At 41.4% G+C, this 17269-nt stretch overlaps 2 protein-coding genes across 3 annotated transcripts in view; both read right to left on the bottom strand.

The window, feature by feature from the left end:
• The window catches only part of CCDC149 (coiled-coil domain containing 149), a 111012-nt gene extending 110392 nt beyond the window's left edge, over nt 1–620 (bottom strand). For both annotated transcript variants that reach the window (XM_073001103.2, XM_020780424.3), the window contains exon 1: nt 425–620. In XM_073001103.2, coding sequence (XP_072857204.2) covers nt 425–472 — 48 coding nt within the window. In that variant the 5' untranslated portion in view covers nt 473–620. The remainder of the gene's footprint in view (nt 1–424) is intronic.
• The window catches only part of DHX15 (DEAH-box helicase 15), a 382063-nt gene that overhangs the window by 320327 nt on the left and 44467 nt on the right, over nt 1–17269 (bottom strand). The window lies entirely within an intron of this gene.

Raw genomic sequence — 17269 nt, 5'->3', positions numbered from 1 at the left:
TTTCGGGGTAGCCGTGTATAAGAGAAAACGAGTTGTAAATCTCCGCGCATCAAAAGGAGAAAGCAGCCCGACCCCGACCTCTCCCCCCCCCCCGGCGAAAGTGAGAACCAACTGCAAGAGCTGAAGGGTTACTTCCGGAAATGCCAGCATCCCTGCAAGGTAGAGGAGGAAGCCGGGAAGCCGGCCGCGCAAATGCCGCCTCGGAGAAAACCGTCGCCTGCGCGCGCGCTCCGAAAGCCAAAGGGGATGGATATGCTAAGCCAAACTCCGCCGCACCCGCACCCGCACTCTCCCCCCCCCCGGCAGGTGTTTCTGATTTGGGAATTGCAATTGGGGGGGGGGGGGGACGCGGCAGTGCCCGGTTTCAGAGGAGGTGGCGGGCAAGGACAGCTCCGCCTTCCAGTCCGGGGCCTTTTCCTCTCACCTCGCTCACCAGCCCTTGCCAGTCGCTCTCAGTGCGGTTGGAATTCATGGCGCTGGCTGCCCAGGAAGCGACTCGGCTCCCGGCCAAAAGCCGCCGTGCTCTCCGGCCACGGGCAAAGCTGCTGCTACGGCGGCGGCGGCGCTGGCGGCTCCTCCTCCGGGTGCTTTTGCGCGACGTGGGCTTCGGAGGAGAACCGCCCGCCTGCGGGGAGGCGGGTCCCTGGCCGGAGCCTCGCCCCTCACCTGCTGCGCTCTGCGGCCCTGCTGTGCCAGGCGGGCTACTTGCCGGCCGGCTGGCCTGCCTACCCCGCGGCCCCTTCGGAGGCGGCGCTGCAGCCTCCGGCCAAACATCCCGCTGGCCTGTGGAAGCGTATGTTCCCACACACACACACACACACGCACCGCTTTTCTTTAAAAACCGTAGAGTGCGTCTGGGCGCGTGAAAAACGCCGCCTCGCCTCGAGGGACATAGAGAGGTTACCTTGTAGCGCAGGCAGATGTGAGCTCACTGAAAGCGGCACACCGTAAAATATTTTGGAATAAGAATGGGTAATGCGGCTACTATTCACCCTCTCCGTATCATTCTCTCCTTGTATGAAAAATGCTAAAATACCACTTTAAGGAGTTTTTAAATGTACTTCCTAAACGACTCGGGACCTGGATGTTTGAAAGAGCGCCTCTCCCTATTTAAACCTGCCCAGTTGCTAACATCTCCTGGGCAGACCTTCGTCTGTGTCCCATCATCAAGAACAATTCATTAAGTGGACACGGGGGGGTGAATGGGTTGGCAGTTTCTGCCGGAGCAGGCCAGCTGTGGCATGTCCTCCCCTAGGGGAATGGATTGGTTCCGACATTGGAATACAGTCCTTAGCGGTTGAGGATCTCAGCCTTCAGCGTAAAGTTTTTGATGTCTCAGTATTTTTAATTTTGGGTTGTTTGAGTCTAAATACCTTTTTGTTTTAAATATCTTATGTTTTGAAATTGTTTTGTAAAGTTCTGTAACCTCCAAGATCCTATGATATATATAGCGCATGCTATAAATGTTTATAACAATGTCATTGAAGCTACCAACATGAATTTGACCCAACTCCAGGAGTCAATGGAAGACATGAGGACCTGGGGTCACGAAGAGTCGGACACAACTTAACGACTAAACAACAACAAAAATGTGTAAGTAAAATAAATAAACAACAAACATAAATGTTTAAATAAAATAAACACAAAATAGATTTCTGTACAATAATAGGTCAGAGGGTGACTGACATAGCTCATTAAAATAACTCTAATATATAATAATATAACAACAACCAAATCAAAAGAGGAGTCACAACATAGTTGATAGCTAAAGCCAGTCATCTGCTCCTGAAATGAAAGCATTGCTGAATGAGGGTTTTTCACCCAGTACTCAAAAGTGACAAACAAGTCAAGACAGAATCAAGGCAAGGAATCCTACATTGGGATGCAACTCCTGCAACATCCTTATTCTGTGCTCTCAGTCATTGTACGTGAGTATATGGCAGGTCATGAAGAAGCACCTTCTCTAATACTCAAGCCATGTCAGTTCATATGGTATGAAAGCAAAGCACACAGATAGTGGACTTACTTTTCATTTCCTTTTAAGATAGTCCTGGTGGTGTCTTGATAGCTGTTCATTCTATTTTGGCAGCTGACTAGCAAAATAAAACTCTTGTAAACTTGTGGATAAATGTTGCAGATTTAAAAAAACAAACTTATACCAGGAAATGTAAAAGAGAAAATGATCAATAAGCCAACTGGAGCACACAAAAATAAAGACAAAAGTACAGTGAAAAATTGAAAAAAAAAACCTATACACAAGCTTCTCTGAGAGGCTTTGAATTATCTAAAAAATACAGTACCTCTATATGAAGTTGTGTGTATGCCTTGCTTTCATGTGGTGGTAGAGTGGTAAGGTCCTTAATCCACTGGATAGGAGGTAGGCATTTATCTTTCTAGTGTTGTAATTTAAGTCTTTTAGCAACAGTAGGGACACAGAGAAGGGGCAAGTGACATAAAAGCATAAGAGAACCAACAAAAGTTATATAATGCTTTAGTACCAAATTCCTGTTCAACACCCTGGAGACCGATGTGTGGGGACCCTCAGAGTTCTGTTTTGTCTCATGTGGTATTTAACATCTACATAAAGCCACTGAGAAAGGCTGTCCAGAGTTCTGGCATTCAGTGTCACCATTTATGTAGATGACACCAAACTCTGTCCTTTCCATATAAATCTGAGGAAGCTGTTTCTGTTCTGATCAATGTCTGATGTAAAAAATGAACTGAATTAGAATGTGTAAGCTGAAACTTAATCAAGATAATGCAGAGGTGCTTCTGGTCAGCTGAAAGGCATACCAAGGAATTAAGATTTGGCCAGTGCTAGATAGGACCATGTTCCCTCTGAAATCACCGTTGGGCAGTTTGGGGATGCTCCTGGATTTATCTCTGAGCCTCGATGCCCAGGTTTCAGCAGTGACCAGGAGTGCATTTTCACAGTTAAAACTAATGCACAATCTATGTCAATTCCTTGAGAGGTTTGATCTGGCCATGGTGGCACATGCCTTAGTTGCTTCTCTGAAAAGAATTCAACAGATCCAAATGATAATAGAGGAAGTCATCATCATCCACGATTATGTATTGTTTACTAGTCCAATCCAACTAATCAATATTTCAGATTTTTCTGTTTAATGGTCTTAGACCTAGGGAAGCTGAGCGCCCCCCATGTGGGTCTCAAACAGTAGAGCTCACTTCTTGTGCTCAGTTGTAATAAATATTGACATAAAAGTATGCACCCACATGCCTGTGATTTGAATAAATATGGAAAAGACTTATCTGTGGTTTAAATTTTCTTGCTGTGCAGGATATAGCTTCAACTTTATCTTTTTTGTTTGAACCAAAAGCTCTTGGGGGAATTTCCCTGTTTTTTTGAAATGTAGGAACATAAAAATAATGTTGGAAAAGGAATGTCCACACCATAAGGTAAGGGCTGCTGTTAGTGAAGAGGGACACTGTTTAAATAAGCAAAGCATAAGACAAGTCCTGCATCCTATAAGATATTATTCATAAATCTGCTCACATAGGGTGCTGATGTGCTGTTCAAGGTTTTCCCCTGAGAAACACTGATACTGACTCCACAAGTAGACATGTTCCACTAATAGCTAGTCTTATGGAAGGGGTGGGAACTAGGAAACTGCTGTACATAGTTCATTTAGGTAAAAGGCACGAGTAGGCCAAAACTATATGTTCCGGAAAAACTAGGTGGAATTTTCAGAGACTCCTGTTGTTGCACATAACACAGGCCCTAAAACTCAACCCAGAGTTTTTAAAACTGTAATAGGGCTTCTGTAACTCTGCACATGGACATCACCAGATGGGCGATACTGAAATCAGATTGATTATATTCTCTGCAGCCAAAGATGGAGAAGCTCAATATGGCCAGCAAAAACAAGACCTAGAGTTGATTGTAGCTCTGATCATCAGCTTCTTATAGCAAAACTCAAGCTTAAACTGAAGAAAGTAGGAAAAACTGCTGGGCTAGTCAGGTATAATCTAAACCAGTGGTCCCCAACCTTGGGCCTCCAGATGTTCTTGGACTACAACTCCCAGAAGCCTTCACCACCACCTCTGTTGGCCAGGATTTCTGGGAGTTGATGTCCAAGAACATCTAGAGGCCCAAGGTTGGGGACCACTGATCTAAACCAAATCCCTTATAAATACGCAGTGGAAATGAAGAACAGATTTAAGGAACTCAATTTGGTGGACAGAGTGCCTGAAAATCTATAGATGGAGGCTTGTAACATTGTATAGGAGGCAGCAACAAAAACCATCCCCAAAAAAAGGAAATGCAAGAAAGCAAAGTGGCTGTCCAATGAGGCCTTACAAATAGCAGAGAAGAGAAGGGAAACAAAATGCAAGGGAGATAGGGAAAGTTACAGAAAATTGAATGCAGACTTCCAAAGAATAGCAAGGAGAGACAAAAGGGCCTTCTTAAATGAACAGTGCAAAGATATAGAGGCAAATAATAGAAAGGGATAAACCAGAGATCTGTTTAAGATAATTGAAGATATTAAAGAAATATTTTGTCCAGAGATGGGCATGATAAAGGTAAAAAATGGGAGGGACCTAACAGAAGCAGAAGATATCAAGAAGAGGTGGCGAGAATATACAGAGTAGTTAGACCAGAAAGATCTGGATGTCCCGGACAACCCAGATAGTGTGGTTGCTGACCTAGAGCCAGACGTCCTGGAGAGTGAAGTCAAGTGGGCCTTAGAAAGCATGGCAAACAACAAGGCCAGTGGAGGTGATGGCATTCCAGTTGAACTGTTTAAAATCTTAAAAGATGACGCTGTTAACATGCTACACTCAATATGCCAGCAAGTTTGGAAAACTCAGCAGTGGCCAGAGGATTGGAAAAGATCAGTCTACATCCCAATCCCAAAGAAGGTCAGTGCCAAACAATGCTCCAACTATCGCACTGGCAATGGTGCGGCTAAAAAATATTGTAAATAAATAAATATTGTAAATAAATAATTGCACTCATTTCACACGCTAGCAAGGTTATGCTCAAAATCCTCCAAGGTTAGCTTTAGCAGTATGTGGACCGAGAACTTCGAGAAGTACAAGTTGGATTTCGAAGGGGCAGAGGAAGTAGAGACCAAATTACTAACATGTGCTGGATCATGGAGAAAGCCAGAGAGTTCCAGAAAAACATCTACTTCTGCTTCATTGACTATGCAATAGTCTTTGACTGTCTGGACCTTACAGCAAACTATGGCAAGTCCTTAAAGAAATGGGAGTGCCTGATCACCTTATCTATCTCCTGAGAAATCTATATGTGGGACAGGAAGCAACAGATAGAACTGGATATAGAACAACTGATTAGTTCAAAATTGTGGAAAGGAGTATGACAAGGCTGTATATTGTCTCCCTGCTTATTTAACTTGTATGCAGAATACATCATGCAAAAGGCTGGACCGGAAGAATCCCAAGCCAGAATTAAGATTGCCAGAAGAAATATCAGCAACCTCAGATATGCAGATGATACCACTCTGATGGCAGAAAGTGAGGAGGAATTAAAGAATCTCTTAATGAGGGTGAAAGAGAAGAGCGCAAAAAATGGTCTGAAGCTCAATATAAAAAAAAAACTAAGATCATGGTCACTGCTCCCATCACCAGCTGGCAAATAGAAGGGGAAGATATGGAGGCAGTGACAGATTGACAGCAGCCACAAAATTAAAAGACCCCTGCTTCTTGGGAGGAAAGCAATGACAAACCTAGACAGCATCTTAAAAAGCAGAGACATCACCTTGCTGACAAAGTCAAAGCATAGACAAAGCTATGGTTTTTCCAGTAGCGATGTATGGAAGTGAAAGCTGGACCATAAAGAAAGCTGACCACCGAAGAACTGATGTTTTTGAATTGTGGTGCTGGAGGAGACTCTTGAGAGTCCCCTGGACTGCAAGGAGAACAAACCTATCCATTTTAAAGGAAATCAGCCCTGAGTGCTTAATGGAAGGACAGATCCTGAAGCTGAGGCTCCAATATTTTGGCCACCTCATGAGAAGACTCCCTAGAAAAGACCCTGATGTTGGGAAAGTGTGAAGACAAGAGGAGAAGGGGACGACAGAGGACGAAATGGTTGGACAATGTCATCGAAGCTACCAACATGAATTTGACCAAACTCTGGGAGGCAGTGGAAGACAGGAAGGCCTGGCGTGCTCTGGTCCATGGGGTCACGAAGAGTGGGACATGGCTTAATGACTAAACAAGAGCTCCCTGACATGGCAAGGAGATCCCAAGCTAGCTAAGAAGCCTTCAAGAACTGTCTAGCTCGCAATGTTGTTCTTCTTGTTCAGGTGGCAGTAAGTCCAGCGGCTCAATTTGTGCAGCATGTTGAGTGGGTGAGGATTTACAGTGGCTGCCCTAACTCCAGTGTTGTAAGTAGCTGGGAAGCTTCCCAGCTCTGGCTGGCCAGTTACATCCTGCTTTAATGAGAGAAATCACATTAAAACAGGTTGTGTGTTGCTAGCAGGTTTGTTCCCCCTTTGCAGCTCACCAGAAATCAATATATTTGCTTTGAATTATTACAAAAGTCTAGTTCCAGCCATAGATTTTTCAGCAGCAGCAGAACTGAGAGGCGGCATCAGTGAACAAATGATGTATGGAAAAGGTTGTGAAAAAAGAGAGAAAGACATCCACGGGGCTTTTTTCTTTAAGGGAGATAACATGGGAACCTTCTATTAACTATACAAGTATGGTGGCTAGAATCACTATATGCAGTATAATGTTAGCTGTGCTCCAAGCATGTTCTGTATAGATTCAATGTGCTTTCAGCTCTTTTCCACATGAAGCTACAGACTTTTAATTTCTCAAAAGCCAAGGCAACGACATACCAAGAACAGGTTTGTACTGTAGGTCGTTTTCAGAATTGCCGGTTCTCGGCTTCCTTTCCTTTTGGTTTGTGGCCATTCCGCCATACAGTATAATACATACACATATAGGCACAGCACTGGAAGTCAGTGAGATGTGCTGTGAGCTATCACTGCTGCCTGAATTTCAAGCTCCAGAAACTGATTAGACAGAACTAGAGCTTCTCTGGTGGTAAGCATGAAATTGTGTGACATCCCTCATCAGGGCCATTCCTCAGGTCAACTCCAATATGACTTTTTGAGAGATCTGTAAAGCTGTTCTTCTGGCCAAGTCTCCTAAACCACATTGTGCTGTATTTTAAGATGCTGTTATAAGTCGCTTCATGTTTTGTGTAAATTAATTCTTTATGCTTTTATAAGAGCTGTAAGCTGGCTTTATGACTAAAAAACAGCCTATAAATTTCTGTACCATGCTTATGAATGCCCGGAAACCTCTTGTTGGCACAGCTGGAGACTAGATGTTGGACCAGCTGTACCTTTGGTGTAATTGAAATTGTGATTTTAATAGGAGTGCTGCAGACATTTTCTACCTCCTGTTAGTGGTAGACCATTTCTTCACCCAGGATGCTTAGGACCAGAGAATCCCAGTTCTGGCAGTAACTCCATATATGTCTTCCTTGAAATAGAGCAGTCTTTTCCAAAGTATGTGCCCCAACGCTTGGGTGCTTCGCTGAGCATCCTGAGGGGCGCTGTGGGAAAGGGAAGTGAACACAGAGCAAAGTCTCTGCCCCCTCAGCTCTAGCTCCTCCCCAGCACCTGGCGGTTCTGATCCTAGCCTGTTCCTTGGTCTATGTTACTCTTGTCTCACCTGGCCACCCTGGCTGTGGCTGCTGGGGCTGGTGCCACCCTGGCTGCTTGCTTGTGGGTAGACTGGGCTGTCTTCCAAGCTGGCTGCTCCCTCACCCAGCTGCCCACAGAGCTGTCTGTCCCTGATCCCAACCAGTGGCTCCACTCAGCCATGACTCTGCAGACTATCAATCTGTGGGCCATAGATAGCAGGGCTGGTGGGAGGAAGGTGGGCGCCCCCACATCACTGTTGTCGTTGCCCTCACAAGAGGTGGCTTTGGACAGCTCCACACTCTTCCACAGCGGGTGAAGGGGCCAAGCCACCAGGGGTGGAGATGGGTAGCAGAGACACCTGCTTTTCTGGCTCTGCCTCCTTGCGCGGTGCTATGGCTTGGTGGCTGCCCTGAGCAGCAGCAGTGCAGGAGGGATCCTGCCTGCCTGCCTGAGACTGAAGACCCAGGTGAGCAGGCCGGGAGCCAAACCTGGGGAGGAGGATGAACCGTGTGTGAGGAAAGGGTGCCCCATACTCAGGATTGAGGAGGAAAAGGACCTGCGAGTTGAAAAAGTTTGGGAGCCACTGAAATAGAAGCAGGACAATTGTTCTTAATCAGTGGTAATGGAACCATTGGTCTCGCGCATGCGCGCGCACACACACACACACACACACACAAATAATAATGTGAAGTAGGATATGTATAACCATATGTAATGCCCGTAATGATGGTCACTTGCTTGGCTGGCCACCTCCCTGTTGACTTTCCACTGGTAAGCAAATCACTTCTTATTCAGGCAGACCTTTAGAAGTTAATAGGGATGATGTAAAAGGTGCTTTTAGTCCAAGCAGATGCTATCATATTGATTTCTTTTTAATTGGTTTTAAAGTTGTGTGATGTTTTAATTAGTTTGCTTTATGTTTTTAGCCTGCACATGTTTTATTTTATTCACTTCATTGTTAGCTGCTTTGAGTCTAATTTTCTAGGAGAAAGGAAGAATAGCAACAGTCAAACAATGAATCAAACAAGCAAATATCTGCAGACTGAAGTTGTACAATTCAGGAATAATTTTGTGCTTCACCTGCTATTTGTGTATGCCAGGACTGATCTGTGTCAGAGGAGCCAAATCTTAATGATTCTTTCTCCTCCAGCACTATTAACAGAGAAGGATTAAGAAAAGTCAAGGCTTAGCAGCAGCTTTACCTCTTTTAAGAAACTCATGTAATTAATTATAGCTTAACATAGACGTTCTAGAAATAAATTCTGCAGGTTTTCTTCTTCTAGAAGGACGTGGTGTTTTTTTTTTTTTTTTTGTCAAAATGATTGTCTTGTTCCTCACCAGTTCTTGTTTTCCTCAATAATGTCTTATTTTATCAATGTAGCCAGGAAGAGTATAATCACAAATTTGAAGACAGATGCTGTTCAGTGGTAAAGACAGACACATCTAGAATATATAGCTGTGAAATATTCTCTTAGTACAAAGTAAATAGTATTCAGTTGTATCATATTATTTTGTGCTCTCTTTTAATTTATTAAATATTAACAGTAGTGAAAACAGATCGGAAACGTGGTTATTTCCCCACACCACTAATTGATTTTCTCAGGTGATGCAGTATTTGAAACATTTGGAAAGTCAAATCACATGATGATACAACAGAACTAAATGTCTGAAGCTGACTTCTTGTCCGCTTTGGCAAGTATTTTGGTCCAGTGAAATCCACGGATCCTGATGGGGACAGGTGTCCATAGTTAATTCACTTATATCACATGCACATAAAGGCCTGCCAAAAAGGCTAATTTCTCCACACCAAAACTGAAAGAATCTAGAGATCCTCAAAAGATATTTACAGCCTGTTGCTCCATGGGTAGGCTATATGATTACTGTAGCTTCCAGGACCCCAGAAAAATATGGAAACCCAGTTCTAGGTGATTGTGGGTTACAGGTACCAATGGTACAAATGTATCCATCAATATTCCTGTCATCCACCTGCAAATTCAGCAGTTACGATGAGAGCTATACAAAACTATAAGTACTGTGGATTGCTCTCAGTTCTGAAAAAATAGTACCTGTATCTGTTGCTTAAAATAAATGCAGCATCATTGTATTGGAAGTTACCAGTGATAAACAGGCTGATAAACAGAAAGACAACTAGGTGCAACTGGGCAGGGCATCTTGACTTTTCTTTAAGAAAACTGTTTTGTTTCTTTTTTGCCTTTCATCTACAGGAGTGATGCCTCCATGTTGGCCTTTAGTGCACTTGCACACATCGAAACCAGTACCATGACCTTGTGTACTCCAGTCTAGATTTTATCCTGTTTGTCTTGATTTCATAGAAGAATAAGTATGAACATCCTGAGTGATTGCTCCTAATTCATAGCATTGGCTTATCTTACTAGTTTGCTGAACTCGGCTAGCATAATTACCATAGATTCCTACAAGTTGCAGGTCCAGTTCCTGTATCTGTGAGCTTAGAACAATGATCTGGATCTCATGTTTCTCATAGCATAGTCTGCAAGTTAGTAATTTTAGAATTCAAATCTTGTTAACCACTGCCGCTATATGGCAGGAATGACATTTTTTCAAACCATTCAGCTACCCTTCTATAATCAATCCTGGCAGACAAAGCAAATCACAAAATTACATATATATATTTTTTTAAAAGACTGCCGGAAAATCCAATTGTGTGAATCACCTTAAAAATGGAATTGCACAATGTACAATGGTTTGTACAAAAGACCTGCCTACATTAATGAATCATTGGCCTTCATAAGTAGTAGAAAGGACTAGCATTCATCAACCGCCATTTTGACAGCTAAAACAGCCCTGTAAGGTGGGACGTCCGGGTCAAGGGTCGACCCAGGCCCCTTCTGGCAGAAGGGGTGGGTTGTGGGGTGACGTCAGGGGTTGTGGAGGTCACCGTGGACCTATAGGTGGTTTCCTAGAGTCTGGGGTCCCTTGTGACCAGAGGGGAGCCTGAGGATTGGTCCCCGAAAGTCATCCCTCAACCCTGACCCTTCCAGTGGAATGGGCAGGTTGTGGGTGACGTCAGGGGTTGTGGAGGTCACCCTGGACCTATAGGAGGGTTTCCTACAGTCCGGGGTTGCCCGTGACCAGAGGGAGGCCTGTGGATTGGCCCCCCAAAGTATCTTGTCAGCCCACAGCCCTGTAGACCAATGGAAAGTGATTTAATTATTACTTATGTTCAAATATGGTAAGTTTTGATTGTAATGTTGTGTAGTGGATGGTTTACTACTGTAAAGCTCCTAGTTGTTTATGAAAGTAAACCACTATAGGTTTTACCCCATGAAACAACTTTTTAAGGGGGGAGGTGTGTAGCGAACAGCCCTGCCCTCACCTGTCCCTCACGGTAGAACAGTGAAGAAGGAGCCAATGAGAGGACGGAAGGTGGAGCCAAAGGGGTAGAGGGCTGGATATAAAGGCTGGTGGATGGAGTCTAAGAGGGATTCTGGTAGAGAGAGACTGGGTGAAACTTAAAAGTGAACTAAGAATGAGTTAGGGATCTGTAAGAACGATGAATGGAACAGAGAGTTAATAGATTTTTTAAAATATAGCAGATCTGATTCAAATATAAGTGATTAGCAGCCTGTGATTTTTTTCTCTTGAATATTAATCATATATTAACTTCCCTAATCTAATAAATGACTTAAGTTTTAAAAGCACACATGTCTCCATGATTAAATGGTATTACGGTAGTAATACCTGGTGGCAGCGAAGAAGAAAGAAGAGTGAGAATCGTGAAGGCCTGGGGGGATAGGGGCTTCAGAGGAAATTGCCGTACTTACACCCACTAGTTTTGGGTTTTTAGGGTGTCAGAATTTTATAATATTTGTGGAATCTGCAACATTACGTAAAAACCAGCAGCATTCTTCTGAGCTGCCCTCTGACCTATGGAAACTCTCTTCCAGACCAGTGCAGAATCAAAGTCTGGCAATTCAACTCCCAACAGGATCAGATCTCAAAAATTAACTCGCTTGCTAACTAGATTGATTGTGTGTGTTTGTATATATTGCAATAAATAAGTAAATAAATTTAGGATTGCAAGGATGAGCACCCCCACGCTTACAGACACACATAGGGTAGGGTACTTTTACATGCCACAAGCAGAATCCCAAACCTCCTTTCTCTTGCAGTTGCAGAGAAAAGAAAAAAAATGGGGTTGTGATGCAATTTTTTTTTTTAAAAAAATACTATTGGCATGGATTCCGCACTCTTGCATTGAATGCAATGAATCTAAGAGAACACAACTATTTTTCTTTTAATAAAGCAACTTTGACTGGAGTGTTTGTAAGTGGAAGTAATGTATGCAAAAAAGCCCTTTCACCTACCACATTTGAATAATAGGCAAATAATTTATGTAATATACAAATGTGACTGCCTAAATTTGGGCAATAGAAATATTGAAATCCTAAGAGAGAAGCTCCTGCTTCCTGGTAAGGGTAAGAAGGGGCAAGGAAAGAGAAGACCAAAATGAAAGTGTCCTGGAGAAAAGGACCAGCCAAAAAAAAAGAAAAAAGAAAAAAGAAAAGGAGTTGCAGAATGAGAGAAGAAAGTTAACAGGGAGGATGGGAAAAGGGAATTTCTAAACACTGGTACAGAACCGAGCAAGCACTGTGGTGAAATGAGGTTTGAAAGGAGTTGAGGGAGGAGGAAGGAAGAAAGGGAAGAGCAGTGGGATAATGGTTCTTGAACACAAATGAAATCGGGTATTTTCTCTCATAGATACATAACATAATACAAGCTATTTAATTCTTAAACTATTGAAAATACCAGAAGCTTTTATTTTTCTCTTTTTCTTTTGCAAACAACTGCAGTCTCAGCCTTGAACATCTACTGTAGCTAGATCTATGAATGGTAAATATTGGTCAAAACATATTCCTCATAATCAATGCAATCTATGCATGGAAAATGTGACTGTGATGTGGTTCTATGCTAATTTTGCTCCACAATTGCAATGCATTTATTTCTATGTCGTGTTTTATCAGGAGCACAGATGGTGTTAAAAATAAAGTAAAAGTGGTTAATAACCTGCTGCCACAAATCAAAGAAATTAATATGTACATGAGATGTGTGTATAAGTTTGGAATGCCACAACAGTCAGCCTGTAAAATGCACAGTTCTTGTTTCAACAGATGTGCAACAAAGTCTCTTCCCACCTTTCCCAGTATAGTAGATGAATCATACAATAGCCTCTATTTTTATTCATGCACATCCTACCTTTCTGTGCCATGAATTGTTACATCTTACTGACACCATCTGTTTCCTGCGCCCAAACCAATTTGTATTCAGTTTCAGATGATGTCCCTTCTCTGCTGTCTGTCCTTGTAAATCTGTCTCGCAGTGTAGTCATTTTGACAAATGCTTTCCTATAATCTGGATGGATTATATTGATGGTTTCATCTTTATCCTTTCAATAATGTGCTGAAATCGCCCTCATAGGTTTGTCACACATGATCTTCTTTTAACTGGCCAATGCTGACCAACCTCTTAGAAAATCATAACCTTAACTGAATTACAGTCTTCTCCTTTATAAATGGTTCCATTATCTTTTCCACAATTAACATTGAGGTGTAGAAATCTGGTTTTTGCTAGGCCTTCTCTGGGCATTTTTCTGACAATCTTAGGAGTCACACAACAATCAACTGTGCTTTATATAAATGACACAACTATAAAAGAAGAAAAATTACTGAAGTCCTGAAAAACTGAATAGTTGTATATAAGTGTTAGATGTAATGCATTAGAAGATGGTGGATCTCTTTACTGCTGGCAAGCTGTGACATTGATGGATTATAGCATAGCCATTCACAATGTGCCCAAATTATTGTGCTGTGTAGGGTTCTTTACAACAGCAGTTAAAAAGGAGTTAGCTGATTAGATGGAACTTTAAAATATAATGAAGCCCAAGATACCAAATCAATTTAATCGGCCATTTAAAGGTGTATGGAGAAAGCAGGCTTCTCTGTGCTATTTTCAAAGATGCAGTTTCAGCTGGGTCTGTAAATCTAGCACAATTCTGAATGTGAAAGAAAAGTGTGTTGAATTTAGGACCTATCTTGAAAAAGAAATATATGCCTGTGTCAGAAGTGAGCAGCAAGTCTAAAACATAATCTGAGCATTATAAGAGACTATAAAACTGTTAAGAGGATGTTCTTGAAAAGAATAAAAAATGTGATAAATGTAAACGATGAACTCAAAGAAGTTCAAGGCAGAGAGAGGTGATAAGGCAGGAGACTGTAAATAAAAGATAAGTGACATAGAGATGCTACATAATGGCTACTATAACAAATGCAATGTCAAGAGATTGATTTCTGCCTATCACTGTTGAACACAATCAGTTCTAATACTTTACTATTAATCTGTATGTGTTATGAGCTGCCAAGTAATTTCCAGCTTATGATGACTCTATGAATGAATGAGTCCTGAAAGGTCATATTATTAACAGTCCTGCTTAGTCCTGCAAACTAAAGACCATGGCTTCCTTTTATCAAGTCAATCTACCTCATGTTTTCCTATTGCCTTCTCTTTTTGAAATATCATTGTCTTTTCTAGCAAAACTTTTCTCCAAAGTACAGCGACCCATTTCATCATTTTCGCATCTGTAGTTAAATCTGGATTTGATCTGGAGTCTTTGCTGCAAAATCTGGATACTATTTCGTTTTCATGAGAAAATTATACAAATGGTCTTATAGTTACTACAGTTTTTGGCATCTCCTTTCTTTGCAGTTGGAACGTTTCTTTGTAGTTCCAGGGTATGGACTATTCCTTTGTTTTCTGTATTTATTGGCTTATTCTTGTTAGGATTTTAATAGTTTCAGTCTCAAGGACTTAAAATAGTTATATTAGCATTCCATTGTGATTTCTGTTTTCCAGGTATTTTCACTTCCTTTTCTCAAATTCTAGTTTTTTCATCAGAAGATTCTTCTTAAAGAAATCTATCATCCTTGCATCTCTTCTGCAAAGTTCCTCAGTATATTGTTTTCATTTTTACTTTATATTTTCCTGTTCAAATGTTCTCTAGTTGATCTTTCGGCATCCATAGTCTTGGTTTTCAGTTGCCTTTGATTTATTAGATTTTATGGCATAATTCACTTGCCCCACCCCTTTTGGTCCTCTTTTATTTCTTTGTACCGGCCCTTATAATGTTTCTTTTCAGCTTTATGTGATACAGTAGTCTCCAAAAACTTCATTTCAGGATTTTGACTCAATTTCTGTCACTTTTTACTTTTGTTTCCTGTCTGTTTTTAAGAATTCTAAGATTTTGCTCAATAATCCATCATGACTTTGCTTTTAACTATAGGAACAGTCTTTCCCCCCACCCCCATTCTTCCCTGATAATAGTTCCGGTTTCAAGCCATAGTTCTCCTGGTCCACAGTCTACTGAGTTTAGTAATGCAAATATTTTCTTTACATGGTCTTCTAAATTTTTCAGAAAAAGTTAAATTACATTTAGGCATTATGGTTGTTATAGTGTTCTTAATCTTTACTCTTTTTTATATTAACAGTTCATGATCCACACTGCAGTGCACTCTGGTCTTGATTTTGCATAGAGAAATTTTTTTCTCCATTGTCTGCTTCCAATTATATCATTTATTTGCTTTCTAAAGAAGTCTTCCAGTGGACGTCACTTCTGCTCAGGAGGGATGAGCAGCTGAGAGCTGAGCCTCCAAACCGCTGCAATGGTAAACAACTTTAAAAATGCATTTCTTCTTTTTGGAGATGGCTTTTTTCTTCATAAACCTTCGAAGGGGAAGATAAGGAATGGTTACATCTAGTTAAATTATCTAAAGACTGTGTTGATTTAAAGTTGAATACTACTTTCGCTTTTGGGTCTGATAAGTGGTTAAAGTTTCTGCAGAGACCTGCTTCTAATGAAAAGCTCGCAATAACTTTATTCATTCCTAATTAGTCCTCTCTATGTCAAAGAGGAAAGATGAGACAAAGCTTAGCTAAAATCTCTGAAAAACGGTCCGATCGCAGTTTGGAATGTTTGACGAGAATAACTTCACCACCCCAACTTGAAAATAAACAAGATGAACAGGAAAAAATGGATGAACTGGTTCGGATGGTGAAGGACTTGACTGTAAAGTAACTCAAGGTTTCAATCAAACAGAGAAACGAGCCAAGTCTATTGAAATGAGCATTAATAAGCTTCAAGATCAAGTTTCAAGAATGACAAAGGAGCTGAAAAATGTTAAACAGAAAGTTAAAGAGTTCGGAGACACGGCACGAAACAAACAAAAAGTTGATTTATTTGGAAGATAACTCCAGAAGGTCCAATATTAAAATAATGAACTTTCAACTGCAACATGGACAAAACCTCAAAAAAGAGATTATAACCTGGTTTAACTCCATAATGGGTACACAACACTTGCTTGAACAGGACATAGAAAGAGTTCATTTTGTTGGTAATCCCAAAAGCCCCAGAATAAGACCAGTGGTAGTGAAGTTTTTTAATTATACAAAGAAAGAACAATTTATGAGAGAAATTAAACAAAAACGAGACCAGCTGGTCTATAGGGGCAATAAGCTACAGATTTTTCAAGATTTATGCAATGAATCTTTGAACTTGAAAAAATCCATGAAGCCTGTCACAGCAGTTTTGATTAAAAAATAATCTGAAATACCAATGGGGTCATCCTGTTTTTCTGAAAATTTGGAAAGAGCAGGTTCTGTTTAAATTCTACTCTTGCGATGAAGGTAAAGATCTGCTGGTGGCCTGGAAACTCTGGCAGGAAGAAGAGGAAGGTCAGGAGCTAACCCTAACTACAAGCAAAGAAAAAGAAGGTTGAAGCAGAAAGCACTAGATTTTTGGAGGATTAGAAGATGGACCAGCAGTTGTTCCTCCCTTCCAAATCATTTATTTTTCCGTTTTTTCCTTATTGTTGTTTTTCTCTCTTTTCCTCATTCATCTATATTTATTTGTTCTTTCTCCTTTTTTCTTCTAGTTTGTAGTTATAATTATACTAATTACATTAATATTAGATAGTATCAGCAATAACAAAACTAAAATTATTAATAATTGGATTTTAATTGTTTTTAATTTACTTCTAAATAAAGGGGAGAGGGGGTGGAGAAGGGGGCTCCAGTTTTATTAAATACAGTGGTGCCTCGCACAACGAGCGCCCCGTAGAGCGATGAATTTGCTCTACAGGGACGTTTTTTCGATCGCTAATGCAATCGCAGACCGACGGCCCCAATGGCGAAAATCGCAGAGCGAAGGTCGATAAGCGGTTCGCTTACCAACCTTCGCTTTGCGACCCACCGATCAGCTGTTCCGTGGCTACAAAATGGCCGCCGGAAGCCCCAAAATGGCCGCGCGCACCGTTTTCACGCCCTTGTTAAGCGAGGGGAGAGCGCAAAAATGGCTGCCGGCCATAGAGGAACATCGCTGTACGGTGAGTAAATCAGCCAATTGGAACGCATTAAACTAAGTTTAATGCATTCCAATGGCTTTTTTCTTTCCGTACAGCGATGTTTCACACAGCGAGGGTTAATCCGGAATGGATTAACCTCGCTGTGCGAGGCACCACTGTATTAAGAAGAAATGCAAAAATTTAATAAAAAGAGCAGAGGCAAGGTTCTGGTTGTAATTCTGCCGGATGGTG

The sequence above is a fragment of the Pogona vitticeps genome, chromosome 5, assembly GCF_051106095.1.
Source record: "Pogona vitticeps strain Pit_001003342236 chromosome 5, PviZW2.1, whole genome shotgun sequence".
Classification (NCBI taxonomy): Eukaryota; Metazoa; Chordata; class Lepidosauria; order Squamata; family Agamidae; genus Pogona; species Pogona vitticeps.
The sequence above is the reverse complement of the archived record's forward strand: the minus strand, read 5'-3'. Positions and strand labels throughout refer to the sequence as shown.